At 38.5% G+C, this 21,800-nt stretch overlaps 1 protein-coding gene and 2 pseudogenes across 1 annotated transcript; 1 reads left to right on the forward strand and 2 right to left on the reverse strand.

The window, feature by feature from the left end:
* On the forward strand, positions 7,177 to 8,112 carry Or10g7-ps1 (olfactory receptor family 10 subfamily G member 7, pseudogene 1; annotated as a pseudogene).
* Positions 16,621 to 17,292, reverse strand: LOC103693061 (transcription initiation factor IIA subunit 2 pseudogene; annotated as a pseudogene).
* A 2,816-nt stretch (positions 17,293 to 20,108) lies between these two features.
* On the reverse strand, positions 20,109 to 21,044 carry Or10g9 (olfactory receptor family 10 subfamily G member 9). The gene has a single exon (NM_001000478.1). The coding sequence runs from the start codon at positions 21,042 to 21,044 to the stop codon at positions 20,109 to 20,111; it is 936 nt and encodes a 311-aa protein (NP_001000478.1).
* Between the last annotated feature and the right edge of the window lie 756 nt (positions 21,045 to 21,800).

The raw sequence follows: 21,800 nt of genomic DNA on the forward strand, positions 1-21,800 counted from the left end.
AGGAGTGGGTAGGTGGGAGGGGGAGCACCCTCATAGAAGCAGGGGTAAGGGGGATGGGATATGGGGTTTCCAGAAAGGAAACCAGGAAAGGGGATAACATTTTGAATGTAATTAAATAAAATATCCAATAAAAAAGAAAGTAATCTGAAGTCATGATTAAAAAAAATCGCAATAATGAATGAACAAAACCAAGTGTAAACAAATGGAAATGAATGTAGAAATACTGAGTCGAAACTAGCTGGCAATGTATAATACTCTAATGTCAATGTTAATTATAGAAGTGCTTTGTTCATCATAAATTCAAACTTTTGGGCCTGGGGAGTTGGCTCAGCAGTTAAGAGCACTGGCTGTTCTTCCAGAAGTTCTGAGTTCAATTCCCAGCAACCACATGGTAACTCATAACCATATACAATGTGATGCTGTACTCTCTTCTGGCATACACAGGTACATGCAGATAGAATAATAAATAAATAAATAAGTAAATCTTTTTTAAAAGAATGTAATGTTTAAAAAATGTACCAGCTATGTACACATGCTTATAAACTTTTGTCCATACACTTTTCATACAGTTATATAAAGCAAATGATTTACTGTATCATTTATATACTATAGATTTTACAGCCTGGTCAATAGACCAACAGGGTTTATATTTAACCCCAAGTAATTAATAAACTGGACCAAATGTTTACAAAGATGTGCACTCAATCTGTGAAAATTACAGACAGCTGAATTTTCCGAGGAAGAAAATTTTAGAAGCTGACCATTTCTGTTTCAAGGCATTTTCTGAATTTGGTGTTTAGGGCTCTCACAAAGGAACAGGCAGACAGCCTGGCCATCTAAGTAAAAGAAATCTGTTGCAACGTCTGAAGTTAGTGAGTATATATGAACTATAGGATATAATGCTGGTATAAGAAATCTATTATCTAGTCCCAAATAATATAAAGTACCTCGGAGTGACTTTAACCAAGTAAGTAAAAGATCTGTACAATAAGAACTTCACGCCTCTGAAGAAAGAAATTGAAGAAGACCTCAGAAGATGGAAAGATCTCCCATGCTCATGGATTGGCAGGATTAATATAGTAAAAATGGCCATTTTACCAAAAGCAATCTACAGATTCAATGCAATCCCCATCAAAATACCAATCCAATTCTTCAAAGAGTTAGACAGAACAATTTGCAAATTCATCTGGAATAACAAAAAACCCATGATAGCTAAAGCTATCCTCAACAATAAAAGGACTTCAGGGGGAATCACTATCCCTGAACTCAAGCAGTATTACAGAGCAATAGTAATAAAAACTGCATGGTATTGGTACAGAGACAGACGGATAGACCGATAGAATAGAATTGAAGACCCAGAAATGAACCCACACACCTATGGTCACTTGATTTTTGACAAAGGAGCCAAAACCATTCAATGGAAAAAAGATAGCATTTTCAGCAAATGGTGCTGGTTCAACTGGAGGTCAGCATGTAGAAGAATGCAGATCGATCCATGCTTATCATCCTGTACAAAGCTTAAGTCCAAGTGGATCAAGGACCTCCACATCAAACCAGACACACTCAAACTAATAGAAGAAAAAAGTGGGGAAGCAAGTCGAGCACATGGGCACTGGAGAAAATTTCCTGAACAAAACACCAATGGCTTATGCTCTAAGATCAAGAATCGACAAATGGGATCTCATAAAACTGCAAAGCTTCTGTAAGGCAAAGGACACTGTGGTTAGGACAAAACGGCAACCAACAGATTGGGAAAAGATCTTTACCAATCCTACAACAGATAGAGGCCTTATATCCAAAATATACAAAGAACTCAAGAAGTTAGACCACAGGGAGTCAAATAACCCTATTGAAAAATGGAGTTCAGAGCTTAACAAAGAATTCACAGCTCAAGAATGTCGAATGGCTGAGAAACACCTAAAGAAATGTTCAACATCTTTAGTCATAAGGGAAATGCAAATCAAAACAACCCTGAGATTTCACCTCACACCAGTGAGAATGGCTAAGATCAAAAACTCAGGTGACAGCAAATGCTGGTGAGGATGTGGAGAAAGAGGAACACTCCTCCATTGTTGGTGGGATTGCAGACTGGTACAACCATTCTGGAAATCAGTCTGGAGGTTCCTCAGAAAATTGGACATTGAACTGCCTGAGGACCCAGCTATACCTTTCTTAGGCATATACCCAAAAGATGCCCCAACATATAAAAAAAACACGTGCTCCACTATGTTCATAGCAGCCTTATTTATAATAGCCAGAAGCTGGAAAGAACCCAGATGCCCTTCAACAGAGGAATGGATACAGAAAATGTGGTATATATACACAATGGAATATTACTCAGCTATCAAAAACAATAACTTTATGAAATTAATAGGCAAATGGATGGATCTGGAAAATATCATCCTGAGTGAGGTAACCCAATCACAGAAGAACACACATGGTATGCACTCATTGATAAGTGGCTATTAGCCCAAATGCTTGAATTGCCCTAGATGCACAGAACACATGAAACTCAAGATGGATGATCAAAATGTGAATGCTTCACTCCTTCTTTAAAAGGGGAACAAGAATACCCTTGGCAGGGAATAGGGAAGCAAAGATTAAAACAGAGGCAGAAGGAACACCCATTCAGAGCCTGCCCCGCATGTGGCCCATACATATACAGCCACCCAATTAGACAAGATGGATGAAGCAAAGAAGTGCAGGCCTACAGGAACCAGATGTAGATCGCTCCTGAGAGACACAGCCAGAATACAGCAAACACAGAGGCGAATGCCAGCAGCAAACCACTGAACTGAGAATAGGACCCCCATTGAAGGAATAAGAGAAAGGACTGAAAGAGCTTGAAGGGGTTCGAGACCCCATATGAACAACAATGCCAACAAACCAGAGCTTCCAGGGACTAAGCCAGTACCCAAAGACTATACATGGACTGACCCTGAGCTCCAACCTCATAGGTAGCAATGAATGGCCTAGTAAGAGCACCAGTGGAAGGAGAAGCCCTTGGTCCTGCCACGACTGAACCCTGAGTGAACGTAATTGTTGGGGGGAGGGCGGTAATGGGGGGAGGGTGGGGAGGGGAACACCCATATAGAGGGGGAGAGGGAGGGGTTAGGGGGATGTTTGCCCCGGAAACCGGGGAAGGGAATAACATTCGAAATGTAAATAAGAAATACTCAAGTTAATAAAAAAAAACCTTCTATGTAATTGGAAAAGTGTTCAGTAAATCTCATATGAGCAAATAAAGAGGCAAAAATACTAAAATAATAAAATCTTATGGCCCAAAGCTTTAGGGAAGGTTCTGGAAAGCACAGGAAACTCAACTTTGTCTAAATGACTCCACAGGGGAAGAAAACAACAAGGAAATGAGAAGAAGAAAGTGCAAAGGAAACAGGAACCCTGGGTCAGAGAAGATGGTTCCTGAGATTGGAAATGGGAGTAATAAAGGGGGAGAAACCACAGGAAGCTGCTGGGTTTCCTAACAACATTCCATCTAGACCAGAAGGGCATAGCCTAGAAATACATAGGAATAGCAACGTGCACACATCGTAGTCACGGTTGTGGAGTTCCTAAGAGACGAGAGACTGGATGTGTTTTTCTACTCAAAATAAAGTATAATGCCCAGAGAGTCTATCACTGTCTAAGGGGAGGGAGTGCAGGGCCTCTTCAAGTCAGTAATGCAGGAAGGGCATTTTGTTGGCTGTACAGAATGAGCAGGTTTGAAAGAAAGAAAATCTTAGCTGCCACCCCCATGTTTATAATGATGTCTCTGTAGCTGGGGATGACAAACCGCATAACCGCATCCCAGAAAAATGTTCGCTTTGTGCAAGAATATCCCAGTTGCATCTTCTTTAAAAAGAGTGTATACATTAAAAAAAAGAGTCATCAAAAATTAAATAGAATCTCTGGGCTGCATTTAAGAAGTCCGAGCAAATAGAACATGAGCTGCTGGTCCCATCAAAACGAAATGCATTCCTTCTCTGGGTCGTCTCACGGCATCTAGTCAGTGAGCATTTGGACAGAAGAGGATCTGTAAGTCTTAAAAAAAAGAAATCTATTATCTTTCTACATGTTTTAAATTACCACTTAAAATCAAGCCAGGAAATACTTAATAATAAATCTGAGAAAATTAGCTTTGTCTGAGCACTGAAATTTCATGCACTGTTGAGGAATATAAATGACATATGTAGTATCCATGAGGCACACAGTTGCTGCTTTAAAGAAATGATGAGTCAAGGAGTAACCCTGGCACAGCACGTCCAGAGATGAATATGGTTGTTAGGCATTTGCAGAGCATCAGAAAAGGATTCCATCACAAGGGGATGGTTGGGGCTATGCGGCATTATCTTCTATAAAGTCTGTAAGTGAAGAGTTACATTTAATTTTAACTTATTATTATTATTATCATCATTATTGTCTATGAATGATGTGTGTGACAAGGTACACATGTCACTGTGTGCTTGTGGAGGTCAGAAGATGAATTTAGAGGTAGTTCTTTCCACCCTTATGTAGGTCCAAATGGAATCCAACTTGGGTCGTCAAGGATATGCAGTAAGCACATTAACCTATTGGCCATCTTGCCTGCCTGAGTGCAGATTTCTTGATTCTCACCATATTAGGAAGAAGAGCCTAAAAATTGGATAATTCTTTTCTTACTACAAAAACATCAAGGTCATCCAATGCCATCTTTGAGGTCTTCTTGATAGAAAACCTATACTGACCAGAATATACATTTCTCATGAGACGAGGATCCAAAAATTGTACAATCCATAAAATGACAATGAAGTCAGTTAAGTAGAACTAAATTGCTGGTAATTGATAAAACATTCTTAAAAAAAAGTGTGAGAGTTTCACATAAATCTAATGTTTTAATTAAGTTCTACACCAGTGTTAGAAAATTGAGTGTTGTGATAGGTTAACTGTCAGAAATGTTAATTTAAGGGACTTCCAGTACTCAAATCCTTTCCACAGGGAGGAACATCGCCCATCTAATGGTGCTGGCTTTACTTTTAGCAAAGTGCAGGCTTCAGCTTGCTTTTATTTTCATGAGGACTCTTCCTCCAGCAGCTAAGACGTGTATTAAGTCCAGAAGGAAACATCTTCTGCGTGTTTCCAGAAGAAAATATCTTTCGTTTCATTAATTCATGTGAAAATAAAAAGCAAAAGCACCTTCACTGAACATGCAAACGTATTTTAAATTTAAAAAAAGGAACAAGGCAGAAGTCTCAGAGAAACCTCTGAGCTAGAAAATGTGAGGTAGCATCCATTCCTAGACAGAAGCTTACAAGCCTGCAATGCCCTGGAGACGGGGAGCTTAATTAATGAATCTCTGTTAGGGACCACAATCAAATGTCCTTGGAGCGCAGAAAGTGAGAGTCATCAGAGAGACTGGGAGCATCTACAGAGAATTTCCCCCAAGGGCTTGAAAACCCACTTTTGAAATAAGAGAGCCAGGAAAGGTGTTGATCATTCCCTGCAAAGTCTGGAAGCTAGACTTTCATGGTTAATCATTGCATTTTGGCAAAATAAAAGGGTTAAAATACATGATAGTCCATCAAAGCAGAACTGGCTTGCACACTTGGGTTCGGCTGGAAATCTCAATGTTTTTAATAATGTTGAAATATTCTTACCGATGAAGAATCTAAAGCCAAATTCATATCTCCTGAGCTTTCAACCCCAATCCAACACTCCAAAGGTTCTTGCTTTCATACTTTTTCTTCTGTGTTTTTAACCATGAGGGGGAAGAACTGCTTCTGCTCATCAAGGACACAAAGGTTCTTTAAACTTTAATGTCTCCCTTGTGATCCAAATCTGACCTCCATAAATTGGTAAGTAGCCAAAATTGTCTAAACCCAGTATTTCATTCCTGGCTGGTCACATTGGAAATTCTACAGTGTATTCAGGTGGAATTCTTAGATTCTTCAGTTTCCTTTTTAAAGATGGCTTCCATTGCTTCAGTTTTGGCTCAGCTAACATCGTGTGTTTTAATAAAAGTCTATTATATAATGCACCAGCCAATTAAGTTCTTTCTCTGTACACCATAGCATTTCACCTCTGAGCATCCAGCCAAACTCCAGCTGACTTCCCCACAGGAAAAGGCTGCGTCTGATAGAGAGGCAAGAATGAAAAGTGCAAAGGTGTCCTAAACACTGAGCAAGTTATGCTCCTTTTAATTGGCTTAGTCTAGATTTCTAGCCAGACTTCCATTTAGCTTCTGCTACTTTCCACATCTATTTATATTTAAATATACTATTTATCAGGCACCCAGTCTTCTCTTTGGTTAAAAAAAAAAAAAAAAAAAAAAAAAAAAAAAAAAAAAAAAACACTAATTCTTGTCTCATAAACATCTTACCAACAAATAAAAATCATTTCAGACCTATATATACAGTTCAAATGTCTTGTATTGTTATATTTCATTCAGACCTGACACTCAAAGTTGTGTCAAGGTTTAGTTCTCTTTACAACTGAAACACAATTTTTCATGAGCGTCTTAAAACGCAGAGAACATTTGATCATGCCTCCATAGAATGAACACTAACTCAAAGTCGTGGAGTGATAAGAAGAAATAAAGTAGATGTGCCCTCTCCATCACCGTGGTGGTCTCCAATGCTTCATATGACCAGAAAGGCAGGACACAGGGAAAAATGGCAGGCAGTCAGCAACACAATAATATTGCAGGCTCACGCCTTCCTTCTATCCACTGCTGACCCGAGAGCATCTACTATCCAGGAGGAAGGTTACTATAAAATCATCTAGATGTGTTTATTTAATGATCAAAGGAAAAAATGAATGATTGTGTGTGTGTGTGTGTGTGTGTGTGTGTGTGTGTGTGTGTGTGTGTTTGCAGGCACATGATAAAAGAAAGAGAGAGAAGGCTATTTGAATGGAGGTTGGTGTTAGGAGAAGGTTATTAGCACTAGTTATTTTCAAAAATATTTTCTCTGATTCTACAAAACAAAGAATACTTAATTTACACCTCTTGTTAAAAGTCAACCATTTCACATAAATTTAACGAATTAGTTATTTTTAACAGAGGTATGACTAGAATAAAAAAAGCAACCATTCCTTTGGACTGGGGTGTCTATGCAATATATATAAATATATATTATACATATATAATTTTTATTTTGTGTTCTCCATCAGTACAAATTCAATGGCCATAATCCATACGAAGCAATGTCAAACATGAGCATAGTGACCACATTCATCCTCTCAGGTATTCCTCATGCACCAGTCCTGGACACCATGCTCTTTGGACTCTTCCTTGTGATTTATGTTCTTACTGTGTTGGGAAACCTTCTCATCCTGGTGGTGATCAGGGTGGATTCCCACCTTCACACACCCATGTATTACTTCTTCACCAACCTCTCCTTTATTGACATGTGGTTGTCCACAGTCACAGTGCCCAAAATGCTGATGACTTTGGTGTCCCCAGGGGGTGGGGCTATCTCCTTCCACAGCTGGGTGGCACAGCTCTACTGCTTCCACTTCCTGGGTAGCACCGAGTGTTTCCTCTACACAGTCATGTCCTATGATCGCTACCTGGCCATCAGTTACCCACTCAGGTACAGCAGCTTGATGAGTGGGAGAGTGTGTGCCCTCCTGGCAGCAGGAACCTGGCTCACTGGGTCCCTGCACTCTGCTGTCCAGACCACGCTGACCTTCCGTTTGCCCTACTGTGGACCCAACCAGATCCAGCATTATTTCTGTGATGCACCTCCCATCCTAAAGCTGGCCTGTGCAGACATCGCAGTCAACGAGATGGTCATCTTTGTGAACATCGGGGTGGTGGCTTCTGGCTGCTTTCTTCTGATTTCCCTGTCCTATGTGTCCATTGTCTGGTCTATTCTGAGGATCCGCACTTCAGAGGGCTGACACAGAGCTTTCCAGACATGTGCCTCACACTGCATCGTGGTCCTCTGTTTCTTTGGCCCTGGTCTCTTCATCTACCTGAGGCCAGGCTCCAGAGATGCTGTAGACGGAATTGTGGCCGTTTTCTACACGGTGCTGACACCACTACTCAACCCTGTTGTGTACACCCTGAGGAACAAGGAAGTGAAGAAAGCACTATTGAAAATAAATTTTGTCTCTGTGTTTACTCAGAGTAAATAATCAAGTAAGGATGAATACGCTTAACATCTGCAGCATCCCTGTTTAAACTGTGCTTCTGATATGACCATGAGACTTCCAACAAGCAGTTCAAATGCCTAGTCCTAATTTTTAATGAAGTGACTGATAATGTTTTCATTCCTTGATAAATAAATAAGAATCCCAAAGAAAATACCCTGTGAACCTGTCTCAGCAGAAAGACTGTACTCCTGCCTTGCTTTTGTTTTCTGAGAAAACGTCAGAAAAAAACTTAATTTTACTACTTTTAAAACATTTTCCAAAATTTGAAATCCAGTGTGATATTCTTGCAGTATGTTTTTCTCAATTGAAACAAGACTTTCAGAAATCTCCTTTTGTATGTTTAAATTTTCAAACTAAAAATTGTATATAATATAGTCACTAAATGACACTGTATGCTTGTGAGGAAATGGACATTTTAGAAAACACTCAACAAAACAGCTTATTCCCCAGTCTGTCTTTATTTCCTTTCATGAGCTAAAATTATATAGGTCTTTATTTTCTAACACTTTGAAAACCATAGTGTTGAGAGTAAGCATATGTCCATGAATACAATACATTGTATTATTTCTATTGGTTACTGATAACAGCTATCAGTTATCCTTCTATGAAAAATTCCTGACACTGTGTTCAAATGCAAAGTGTCCATATCAGAAATTTAGAGTTTTATTCTGTGAGAAAGTAGATCAAACATTAAGTATAAAAATAAATATTCTTAGGCAAAAAAAATTCAAAAGTATTCATTGATTTTATTCTCCAACTTACAGAAATTGAAAGATTTTCATATAATTATTGTTATTTCCACGAGCCACATTTGTTTTGACTTAAAGTATACCTTAGATAATTTCTAGGAGGTAAAGTGTGCCTGATAAACCCCACAATCAGTTGTCCACATTTATACATATATCAAAAGTGTGAATCAAAATGTGTTTTATTTACCCGTCACACACACCCTCTTAATGCAATACATGTCACTCTTTCTAGCAGATGAGGAAGGTGAAGCTGGAAAACTAATTTGGCCTGGACCCAGCCTTTTAATATTTGTTCCCACTGCATTTCAGAGATGCTTGAGAAAGGGCATCCTACTGTGCTAGCTTGCCTTTGTGTCCTTGAGTAAGCTGCAATACCGTGTTGAGAAGTAGTATATCCGACTAACTGTGGCAGCATGGCACACATCCATCATAAAGATGTACCCACTGCCATGGGTCTGCACTAGCAAGGGCTAGTCATACAACTCATCTCATTTGCAAAGTTGAAAGCAAGTGTGAGGAAATACTGGGCTGACATTGATTCTAACTCAGATAGCTACAATCACGCTTGTATTCTATTTGTTTGTGTGATTGTGGTGTGTTTGTTTGCTGTGAGAAAACACCTCACTATGTGGCCCAAGTTGCTTTGAATTTTTGGTCCTCCTGCCTCTGTAAGCTACAGGTATGTACAACCAGAATGTGCCCGGTGATAACTATGACACTCTCTTTGAAAGTGTCCCCCTAATTTACCAGGAAGAGAATAAAATATGTTTTGTTTTATTAACGTTTCCGACGGTGCAAAATACATTAAATCACACTGTAAATTTCATAGTTAACCTCTTAAAACAGCCCAGCAAGAACCTCCTTTTAGTCGACTTACAGGAACAAGCAACCTTGGCCTTCTGACCAGTTGCCACAGGTCCCTATTGACTTATGTATCTCATCTGGATGTGGAGGTTATTAAGGAATAAAAAGAAATGTATAATACTTTGGTTTAGATCTCTGGAGACCAATTTTTCTTCTCATTTGAACTAAAAGAGTCAAACAGAACATAATTTGATGTACAAATTAAAAGCTGAGAATTTAAGGCACATTCATAAATTTTATGCATGGTATGTGAAGTTTTCATTAATAACTACATGATAGACATCTGCTGTGTTATTTATATACAAAAACCATCACCTTTCCTGGGTGTGGATGACTGGCTGGCCTCATCTTTGTGGGATGCCATGTGTTTACCACGCCATCTCACATGGACTTTGTAGCTTTCTAAAATCACACTCTGGCACACTAGAACGTACCTTAAAGTTCTATGTCTTCTTTGCCTGAATTTAGATGTCACTTAGTTAAAATAATTGAAGAAATTGCTTCACTTATTAATTACTGAGAAAATAGGGCTAAACACAAGTATCAGCACGGGGGTTGTTATAAAAGCTACCTTATCCTTTAAGGATTTGAATCCCAACATACATGTCATCCAGTTACTGCTTATAATTTTAATGTTTTTTTTCAACTTTTCATTTGCTCGAAGCATAAAGTTTTGGAGATTTTATCAGATATGTTATAAGCGTACCCATACTATATTTTAGAAACATGGGTTAGCTTGGAAATGATATTACTGCCCATGGGCCTCTGTGGACACTTTTGTAGTCTGGTACTTCAAAAGATGTTAATTTGAAGAAAAAAATCCAAGGGAATAGATCAAAATATGGTGTTAAATATAGCTAAAGAGTTTCTGAAGTTTCAACATTTCGTACGTGGAGAACAAACTTCAGCTACTGTGTTGTTTTTATTTTTAAATTCCTTTTAAAATTATTCTTTAAACACAATTCTAATAGTTCTTTAGAAAACTAATATGGACACACATATTTGCAAAATTAAGTTACTCCAATACTGACGTATTAATTCTAAAAATCAGCCCTTTTGTTTTTCAGAGCTGATACTGGTGGTTCATGCCCTCCCATGTCCCTCAATGCCTCATCATTTTTTTATCCCTTATCTATTTTGAATTGCATGAAGATATCTCATCTAAAGATCTAAAACAATATAGCGTAAAAATACTACTTTTGATTTTGGTTCCAGATAGTGTGGGATCAAAGCTTGACTATATTTCTTTCCCATTAGGACCATCTAGAGGACAATGCTTATCAGGATTCTTCGTAATGATTAGATTAAGATAATCTAGGTACAGTATATAATATATAACAATTTTAATAATTTCTATGATTTTTCTTAAAATTTTAATTTGGTATACTCTTAACATTACATAAATTTCATTAACTTGTTGCAAAGTTAATAAATATGGGTACATACATGAAATGGAAATATTTAATTGAACAGAAAAAATAGCTGAATTGTAAATTATGTTCTTACTTGTTGAAAAACTTATCAGTAATTTAAAGAACTTACATTTCTGCCCCTTTAAAAATACTGTTTAACATTCATTAAGTGGCATAGGATCCATCTCAGTCTTCATCAGTACCAGTTCACCAGATTATGTCTGACTTAGAGACTTTACATAAAATAAAATCATGTAGTACCTCTAAAAAAAAAACAAAAAAAAACAAAAAAAATACTGTTTAACTACCAAGAAAAGTGCAAAAAGATAACTGTGACTCCAACCAGCAAAATGTTTGTATAGAACGAACACTCCACAAAATGAAACAACTATGGACCAAAGGAAATATTTGCAAACCATCTGTTTTATACAGAGTTAATATTCAAAATAGATCATTCAAAACACATAACAGCATGTGTTTATGAATAAATAAATATTGTATGCATGTATAAGAGATGAATCTGAAAAGGTGGGACAAAGTATTTGAATATTTTCCAAAGCACTTGTATGAATTACCAAGAAATAAACTTTCAACATCATTGCTCATCAGAAAAATGCAAATCAAGCCATAGATATGAAATATATACAACCAAAAATCAAAAATCTACTCTATTATATGGAGATGGATACAAGAACAGACTTTGCCCAGTCTACTTTTAATACATTTTAACATATCTTTTTTAATTAGATATTTTATGTATTTACATTTCAAATGCTATCTCCTTTTCCTCCTCTCCTATTCCCCCTTCCCCTGCTTCTATGAAGATGCTCCCATTCTTTTTTTTTTATTAACTTGAGTATTTCTTATATACATTTAGAGTGTTATTCCCTTTCCCGGTTTCCGGGGAAACATCCCCCTCCCCCCTCCCCTTCTTTATGGGTGTTCCCCTCCCCATCCTCCCCCCATTGCCGCCCTCCCCCCAACAGTCTAGTTCACTGGGGGTTCAGTCTTAGCAGGACCCAGGGATTCCCCTTCCACTGGTGCTCTTACTAGGATATTCATTGCTACCTATGAGGTCAGAGTCCAGGGTCAGTCCATGTATAGTCTTTAGGTAGTGGCTTAGTACCTGGAAGCTCTGGTTGCTTGGCATTGTTGTACATATGGGGTCTCGAGCCCCTTCAAGCTCTTCCAGTCCTTTCTCTGATTCCTTCAACGGGGGTCTATTCTCAGTTCAGTGGTTTGCTGCTGGCATTCGCCTCTGTGTTTGCTGTATTCTGGCTGTGTCTCTCAGGAGAGATCTACATCCGGCTCCTGTCAGCCTGCATTTCTTTGCTTCATCCATCTGGTCTAATTGGGTGGCTGTATATGTATGGGCCACATGTGGGGCAGGCTCTGAATGGGTGTTCCTTCTGTCTCTGTTTTAATCTTTGCCTCTCTATTCCCTGCCAAGGGTATTCTTGTTCCCCTTTTAAAGAAGGAGTGAAGCATTCACATTTTGATCATCCGTCTTGAGTTTCATGTGTTCTATGAATCTAGGGTAATTCAAGCATTTGGGCTAATAGCCACTTATCAATGAGTGCATACCATGTGTGTTTTTCTGTGATTGGGTTACCTCACTCAGGATGATATTTTCCAGTTCCAACCATTTGCCTACGAATTTCATAAAGTCATTGTTTTTGATAGCTGAGTAATATTCCATTGTGTAGATGTACCACATTTTCTGTATCCATTCTTCTGTTGAAGGGCATCTGGGTTCTTTCCAGCTTCTGGCTAATATAAATAAGGCTGCTATGAACATAGTGGAGCACGTGTCTTTTTTATATGTTGGGGCATCTTTTGGGTATATGCCCAAGAGAGGTATAGCTGGATCCTCAGGCAGTTCAATGTCCAATTTTCTGAGGAACCTCCAGACTGATTTCCAGAATGGTTTTACCAGTCTACAACCCCACCAACAATGGAGGAGTGTTCCTCTTTCTCCACATCCTCGCCAGCATCTGCTGTCACCTGAGTTTTTGATCTTAGCCATTCTCACTGGTGTGAGGTGAAATCTCAGGGTTGTTTTGATTTGCATTTCCCTTATGACTAAAGATGTTGAACATTTCTTTAGGTGTTTCTCAGCCATTCGTCATTCCTCAGCTGTGAATTCTTTGTTTAGCTCTGAACCCCATTTTTTAATAGGGTTATTTGTTTCCCTGCGGTCTAACTTCTTGAGTTCTTTGTATATTTTGGATATAAGGCCTCTATCTGTTGTAGGATTGGTAAAGATCTTTTCCCAATCTGTTGGTTGCCGTTTTGTCCTAACCACAGTGTCCTTTGCCTTACAGAAGCTTTGCAGTTTTATGAGATACCCACTCCCACCTCAACACCCTGGCATTCCCCTACACTGGGGAAATGAGCCTTCATAAGACTAAGCCAAGCATCCTCATCTGTATCAGTAAGACTCTGGCAGTGCCTCTCACAAGACATCCATATTAGACTCCCATCAGCAAACATTTCTTGGAATCAGCAATAGTGGCTGGGTTTGGTGGCTTCATATGGATCTTATCTTGTATCTACCATTATTTTCCTATTCTTAAAATTTAACTTTGGGAGAAGAGTTGAAATATCACACAAGAATACTGTATTTACTTCATTTACGCCCTTTCTCTCCCATCCAACTCTTCCTGTGCCCCCTAACACTTTCAAATTAATGACCCCCTTTTCATTTTGATTACATATTATATACATACATTTTTAATATTTTCCTTTTCTTTTTAATTTTTACATATATGTGTCATTTTAGTGATACCCATATGTACATGCTTAAAACTGACCCCTCAAGGCTTGCATCACTTATTAGGAGCTCATCATAGGAACAAAACAAAATCTCCCTCTCACAGCAAACACTATCAGTAGCTCTTCACCTAGGGGTAGGTGTTTATTAAGCACATTGCTTAAGCAACCATATTATTGCGATCTATGGTAGCAGCTTCTCTGCCACATCCAGAGCAGCTGACTCCGCTCAGATCCAAAGTCTTGTTAATTTTTAATGGGAACGTTTGGGGTTGAGTTTTTTTTTGTATATTCTGAATATTAATCTTCTATCAAAGAGATAGCTGGCAATGATTCTCTACCACTCTTTGGCTTCATCTTCACTCAGATGATTGTTTCCTTAACTATACAGGTGTTTTTTAGCTTTATAATGAACCACTTGTTCAGTCTTGATAAATGGAGCGCTATTCAGAAAGTCTTTTGTTGGATACAGTTTTGATGCTGTGATCGGGAATCTGCATGTGAGCGCTGATGGCCCTGTTCCCCAATTGGTTCTTGATCAATCAATAAAGATGCTTGCAGCTGACAGTTGGGTAGAAGAGATGAGATTTCCAGGTTCCCACAGGCAGGCTAGTGGATACAGGAAGAGGAAAGAGACTCACCATTCTTTGGAGGGATAGAGAGCCACTAGCCATGTGAGATCTCTGGTGGAGTGGCCATTGGCCACTTCCCTGGCTGGGCCTGGGGTAGCAGGTGGGAGATTAATAACACAGCTAAGCTGAGTGCAGATTTAGGGTGTTGGGCAAAAAGAAGGTAACTGGACAAACTAAGTTGAGGGAAGACTTAGAGGTTTTGAGCTTAGAGTGAAGATAGGGGCATGTTAGCTGCGGGAGGCTTAGACATGCCTGGCCATTGAGCTAAAAAGCATATTAAAAATAAGCTAATGTGTGTGTGTCTTTCTTCTGAAGTTCCAAGGGAACAAGGGTGGGGGCTGGTAGCATGGTCCGCCTGGAGCATAAAGTGGGGTAGTAGAAACTACATGCTATAGTCCTCTTTTAACACCTAAGCTTTATAAGGTACTGCGTGTGGGCTTACGTGTGTGTGTGTGTGTGTGTGTGTGTGTGTGTGTGTGTGTGTGTGGTGTGATTTTTTTAAGATTATAATATAATTATATCAATTAACCCTTGCCTTTCTTCCCTCCAAATGCTCCTTTCTATAATTAATAATCCATTTAAAATCTGTAACCTCTTTTGTTAACTGTTCTTCCATATAATATACACATTATATGTTTATGTGATATATATACATATATATTCTTAACTATATATACACACATATATATACAACTTTCACAGTCCACATGGTTTGTGAGTGTGTGTGTGTGTGTGTGTGTGTGTGTGTGTGTGTGTGTGTGTGTGTGTGTGTGTTTTCAGATGAGCCATTTGGTATTGGATAACCGGGGTTGAGGATTTAGCTCAGCGGTAGAGCGCTTGCCTAGCAAGCACAAGGCCCTGGGTTCAGTCTCCAGCTCCGAAAAAAAAAAAAAATAACATTGGATAACCTATAGGTGTCCTCTTTCCTGAGGAGGAGGTTTTCTCTTGCTCTCAGCATTCCTTAGTTCCCTACAGTTCTATATGTAGGTTGAAGCCTTATATGTATTTCCCCTTCCAAATTAGTATGTCTGTTGGGGTTAGTTATCGGTGTGGGTTTACTATGCATGTGCTTTATCATGTTAAACTATGCTCTGTCTCTCTTTAGGAATTTTGTTATAAAAATGTGAAACTTTGTCAAAGGCTTTTTCTGCATTTATTAAAATGATTGTATAATTTTTTGCTTTAATATTTAATATGATTTATGTATGTTAAGCTATTCCTGCACATCTGGAATAAAGAAAATTTGATCATGTTGCGATATATATATATATATATATATATATATATATATATATATATACCTGAATTCAGTTTGAGAATGTTTGAAATCTATGTTCAAAAAGAATATTTACCTGTAGTTTTTTGTCTTTTATTTTTAATGTGTTTTATCTGGTTTGGGTATTAGAGCAACACTGGTTTTGCAGAAACAGCCCTTTTGATTTTCTTAAGGAGTGTTGGTTGTAGATCTCTCTGAAGTCTGATAGAATACTGCTGAGAGTTCATCCAGGCCTGGGTATTTCTTAGTCCAGTGTGTTTGATTGCTGTTTTGAGTTCCTTGTTTGTTATGGGGAGTCTGTTTAGGTTACTGATCTCTTCTTGCTTCCATGTTTGAATGTTTCTAAAAGTTCATCCTTTTTAAATTTCTTTTTTAACTTAATGAAATATAGGTTTACAAAGTTCCCACAGTATTTTGAACTTCTTTGGTGTCTGTCAGAATGTTTCCCTGTTCATTTCTTACTCTGTTCATTTGAATCATATCTTTCTCTCTTTTGATTATTTTTAAGTTTTAAAATGAGTTTACTGAAGAAGATTCTTATGAAGGCAACCACTTTTGGTTTATCATCAAAAAAGGTACATTTCTTTATTCTATGTACTAAAGGTCATTTAAGAGAACAGAGTCACATGTTTCTCTCTGTGGGACCCTTGGGTAGTATATACAGCACAGTGTTGTCATTTATGCACCATGAGAATACATTTTTTAAAAAGTCTCTTCTATGTTTCTATTCAAAAAGTGATGAAAATAATTGAAGTTGGCATAAAAAAGAAAACCACATTTTCTACTCATTTCATAGGATTGGAGCCAGTATTGTTACCATCACAGGCTACAATTTTCACTTAACCACTTTAATAAGTTCTGTCACCTCTCTGAATTCAACATCTTTCAATACAAAAGTCCAAACATTATCACATAATCTGTATGTATTTAGAGAGTCCCTGAAATTGACTCTTCCTGACTCCTGGAGCCAATACTGAATTTATAGCTTTATCAAATTGAAGAAGAACTTGAAGAGCAAGGTGGGGGGAGGGTGATCTGTTGAGACTGTATCAGCTCATCCCGGCTCCCTTGAAGACTGTTCCCCAAAGTTGATTTTCTGTATAACTGATGTGCCCTGGTTTAAAAAGAACCAATTACTTTTTCTTCGGGTGTGAGTTGATGTCCTGAGGTGCTTCTGCTGCAGTGGTAGCAGAGCCAGGTAGGGAAGCCGCTGTGTCCCTTCTCTTTTGATTTTTAAAATTATTTCTATCTTCCTTTTTTCTGATTTATCTCTGACTACACTTATTTCCTCTCTTTCAACTCCTCCTAGGTTTTTCTTAATGGAGGCATTTGGAGCCATAAATTCCCCTCAGAGGGCTCCTGTAGGATGCCTCAGGATTGTTTTTGTGGTGTGTTTTCATTCTCATTTCTTTCCAGGTTTTTATTTATTTATTGTTGATATCTTCTTACCCATCCATCATTTACTAATGTGGTATTAGAGTTTTTCATTATTAATTCTAAATTTTATTGTATCGTGGACAGATACCATATATGGAGATATTTTATTTACCTGCATATGTTAATATTTGTTTTGTGACCCAGCATATGGGCATTTTAAGAAACTTGACAGTCTGTGCCAGGGCATGACATGTATGATCTAAGTTGGGCCTGGGAATGTGCAAATCTACTTTTCCTAATTTTTAAAAGATACATGTTGAAATCTCTTTTGCATGTTTAGTTTCTAAATAAAAGTACCATTGGCCCAACTTAGTAATTAGGAACATCTTTCTACCAGGGTAACTATGGCTTTCTGTATTTCCAAAATTTGGCATTTGTAACAGAAGAAGGGATATGAAAAGCATGCTAGCCTTCACTCTGTTGAAAGAGAAAGCATAAATGTAGTATGTGCCAGGCAAAGTTCTAGTTCTCTGCAATAGAGACTTAACTGAATGTTTCCTGTGTCCTACGACTATGTCCTATGAGCACTCCTTGCTCATCATTACCTGCTCAGGTACAGCAATCATGACGAGTGAGAGACTATGTGCCTTGCTGACTCCTGGCCCTTTGCTCAGAGGGTCCATGAACTCTTCTATCCAGACAGCACTGATTGTCTATTGGTCCATGGACCCAGGCTGTTGTTCCTGAAATTTGCTGCCCATCCTCATGTTGTCCTATATAGACGCACAGACACCTTGGCTTCCTTTATTAAGGCAACACAAGTTCACCATCTTTATAGTCTGGGGAACAGAAAAATAAAAATGTGAATATAAAATTAATTTCTTCTGGAGACACTAGGAGACCATTCCATTACTTGCTCTTTCTAGATTTTAACATTGACATGCATTCCTCTATTTTAGACCATTTCATTTTTCTGAGCTTATCTTTCCAGCAGCTGCCTTATTATTACATCTCTTGCTTATGATTTGCATTTTTCTTTTATGCCTTCTGATGACATTGGGTCATTATGGTTACTATAAGAGGAACTTTAGGATTAACCCAGGGAAATATCCTAATTTATGAAACTTATTCTCATTGACAAAACTCCTTTTGCCCTATAAAGTATTCAAACATTTTTGATGATTAAGAATTAGACAAATACTCAAAAAAAAGCTTAAAAGGAGAACTCCAGTAGCATCATTGCCTACCCTTTCTACATTGATGAAATGGGGGAGTTCACAAGAACCTTAACAGCACAGTAGGAAACTCAATGGTAATATTTAAAATTAAGCATCTTTGATATAATATTTGATACATCCTTTCAGACATTCATACAAATATAAAAGGTATTTGAATCATGTTCACCCTTTTTCTCCCCATATAAAACCTGGGTACTTAACATATGCATCCCTCTCTCATCTTCATAATGTCTTATTTTCAGTTTCACTAATGACCCACTGAGTCTAATTAGCACTGCCCTCCATCTATCTACTAGAGCATAGTCAGCTTAGAAGGCACAAAACCCCTGCAGACAAATGACTTCCCTTCCTCTAGGAAGCATCAATTGTCAACAGCATATCAGCTTCTCAGACTGTATTCTACTCCTCCCTGCTTGCATGAAGGTTGAGTAGGTGGATTTTGTGTGCCTCTTGTGTGAGTAGCCTCAGAGCTATTATGTTCATGAGTGCAACCATCTTGCCATCTCCAAAAGAAATGATTTATCCCGATCTTCCCCAACCTCTTACACAATTCTAAGAGTGTCTAAGAATTAACATCCTTAAAATATTAAATCTCCCAGTCCATTATAACTCCTCCTTGATTATCATATTTCCTGAAATGTGTACTGACCTATAAACATCACTGGAGATCATTTACCTCACTGACTGTCTCATATTGAACCACATTTTGTCTAACCAATAAGAAAGTGTCTCTCCTGGTGATGGAAGAGTCTGCCATGTTCTAAGGAGGGTAGGTGACCAGGATTTTATTTTTGATGAGAGAATGTGACTAGGATTTTATTTTTAACAAGGGTAGGCTACTAGAATATTATTTTTTATGATATTGGCTATAATATAATATATTTGTATATTTAACATATTTTGAGGTTTATGTGTTGAATCATATCAAATGTAGGAAAAATTGTAACTCTCAAATGCATGTTATAGAGGGTTGTAGATCATATGACCATTGCTCTATATTACCCCATTATGTGAGTATACAAGAGTGTAATTTCACTCAATTGTTACACATTTGAATAGTTGAATATTTGCCCACAAGAAATGAAGCATTTCTAGAAGGTAATTTTTTATAAAAAAAAAAGGTGACTTATACAAAGATTCATACACGAGTGCATTCAGGTGCAGAAATATTCATAGGAAACTACATATTACATGTTATAGATCTTGTTTTGGATAGGTTTTCATATCTATGCACACAAACAAACACACAACTCCTGAAAGAGTAAAAACGTATTTGAAGAACTAAACCAAAGAATGACATGACCTCTCCTAATTGCAATGGGACCATGACTATGTACATGTAAGTACTAGCAGACTAGAAATGAAGCCAAAAGGGGCATTCTAGCAGGTCAGCTGAAAGACATTTTCAACCTCATAAAACAACAGAGACAACAGCACAGGATTCTGTTGATGATATTTTAAGATAGAATCAAATCATTTGCAAAGAGATAAAGCATCAAACTATGAGCATATTTGTGACATGGCAGAGATCTAACTGAACTTTGAAGATCCTTAGAAGATATTAGAACTGGATATACCTGAGAAGCTGGATGGAATGATGGATTATAATTAAATGATACTGCTGATGTTGAAAAACTGAAGCATCTACTTACCAGTGGTTACTGGTTCTGAGAATGTGCTACTTTGTCTTTGAGCTTAAAGAGTGCTTTCTTCACCTCCTTGTTCCTCAGGGTGTACACAACAGGGTTGAGTAGTGGTGTCAGCACAGTGTAGAAAACGGCCACCACTCCATCCACAGCATCCCTGGAGCCTGGCCTCAGGTAGATAAAAACACAGGGCACAAAGAAACAGAGGACCACGATGCAGTGTGACGCACATGTCTGGAAAGCTCTGTGTCGGCCCTCTGAAGTACGGATCCTCAGAATAGACCAGACAATGGACACATAAGACAGGGAAATCAGAAAAAAGCAGCCAGAAGCCACTACCCCGATGTTCACAAAGATGACCATCTCATTGGCTGAGGTGTCTGCACAGGCCAGCTTGAGGATGGGAGGTGCATCACAGAAATAATGTTGGATCTGGTTGGGTCCACAGTAGGGCAAACGGAAGGTCAGTGTGGTCTGGACAGCAGAATGCAGGGACCCAGTGAGCCAGGTTCCTGCTGCCAGGAGGGCACACACTCTCCCACTCATCAAGCTGCTATACCTGAGTGGGTAACTGATGGCCAGGTAGCGATCATAGGACATGACTGTGTAGAGGAAACACTCGGTGCTACCCAGGAAGTGGAAGCAGTAGAGCTGTGCCACACAGCTGTGGAAGGAGATAGCCCCACCCCCTGGGGACACCAAAGTCATCAGCATTTTGGGCACTGTGACTGTGGAGAACCACATGTCAATAAAGGAGAGGTTGGTGAGGAAGTAGTACATGGGTGTGTGAAGGTGGGAATCCACCCTGATCACCATTAGAATGAGGAAGTTGCCCAGCACGGTGAGAAAATAAATCATCAAGAAGGTTACAAAAAGCATGGTGTCCAGGGCTGGTGCGTGGGGGATACCTGAGAGGAAGAACGTGGTCACTAGGGTCACATTTGACATTTCTTCCACCCTGGATCATTCTCCCTATAGAGAAATAAGGATCACTCAAACATTAACAAATAATTAAACATGTTCATAGTACTAGACTTTATGTTACATCCCATGTCTTTAACAGTGGTGGTGAAATGATTAGGTATACTTCTCTGAGATACAGACCTAGAAATCTAAGCAGTGGTATACACAAATGCATATCAGAAGAAAAAGTTCCAAGAAAACACCTTTGTTTTAGTTTGATTTAGAAGCATCCTTGAACTCCCACAGCTACATAAAAGATACATTTGTGTTAGTCTCAACATTTTGTGGCTCCGACCTGCTAAGGTATAACTTACCCGTCTTAAAACTCAGGGTGAAAAACTGATTGAATAATCTCACCTGAGGGTCAGCACTTTGTTCTGTGGTATTACAGTAGTGATGAGACCTAATTTTTGCACAATTTTAGATCTGAACTTCTCATGTGTTTAATGGTTCTTAGCAGATTCCATTACCCAAGGCTTTTAGAAGACACCCTAGGACCTGTCCAATCCTAGGCGGCTGTCCAGTTCACTGCATGGCAGGTGAGTTTCTGTCACCAAGAGAGTCACTTTCCCATTGCTAAGACAAAGGGTGGTGCCAGACCACCAGTGAAGTAAGTAAAGAGCTAAGTACACATTTGGAGAAACACAATTATTTAGGGAGAATGTAGTCATCTGTAGCAATGCTGGAGTCTGCTTAGATTCTGCCTACCAGAATTATTTTCTCCTTTCGATATCTAAAGAA

Source organism: Rattus norvegicus, chromosome 8 (genome assembly GCF_036323735.1).
Source record: "Rattus norvegicus strain BN/NHsdMcwi chromosome 8, GRCr8, whole genome shotgun sequence".
Classification (NCBI taxonomy): Eukaryota; Metazoa; Chordata; class Mammalia; order Rodentia; family Muridae; genus Rattus; species Rattus norvegicus.

Coding starts and splice junctions, on each gene's coding strand:
- Or10g9 (NM_001000478.1), bottom strand. CDS start 21,044: ATGTCAAATGTGACCCTAGTGACCACGTTCTTCCTCTCAGGTATCCCC.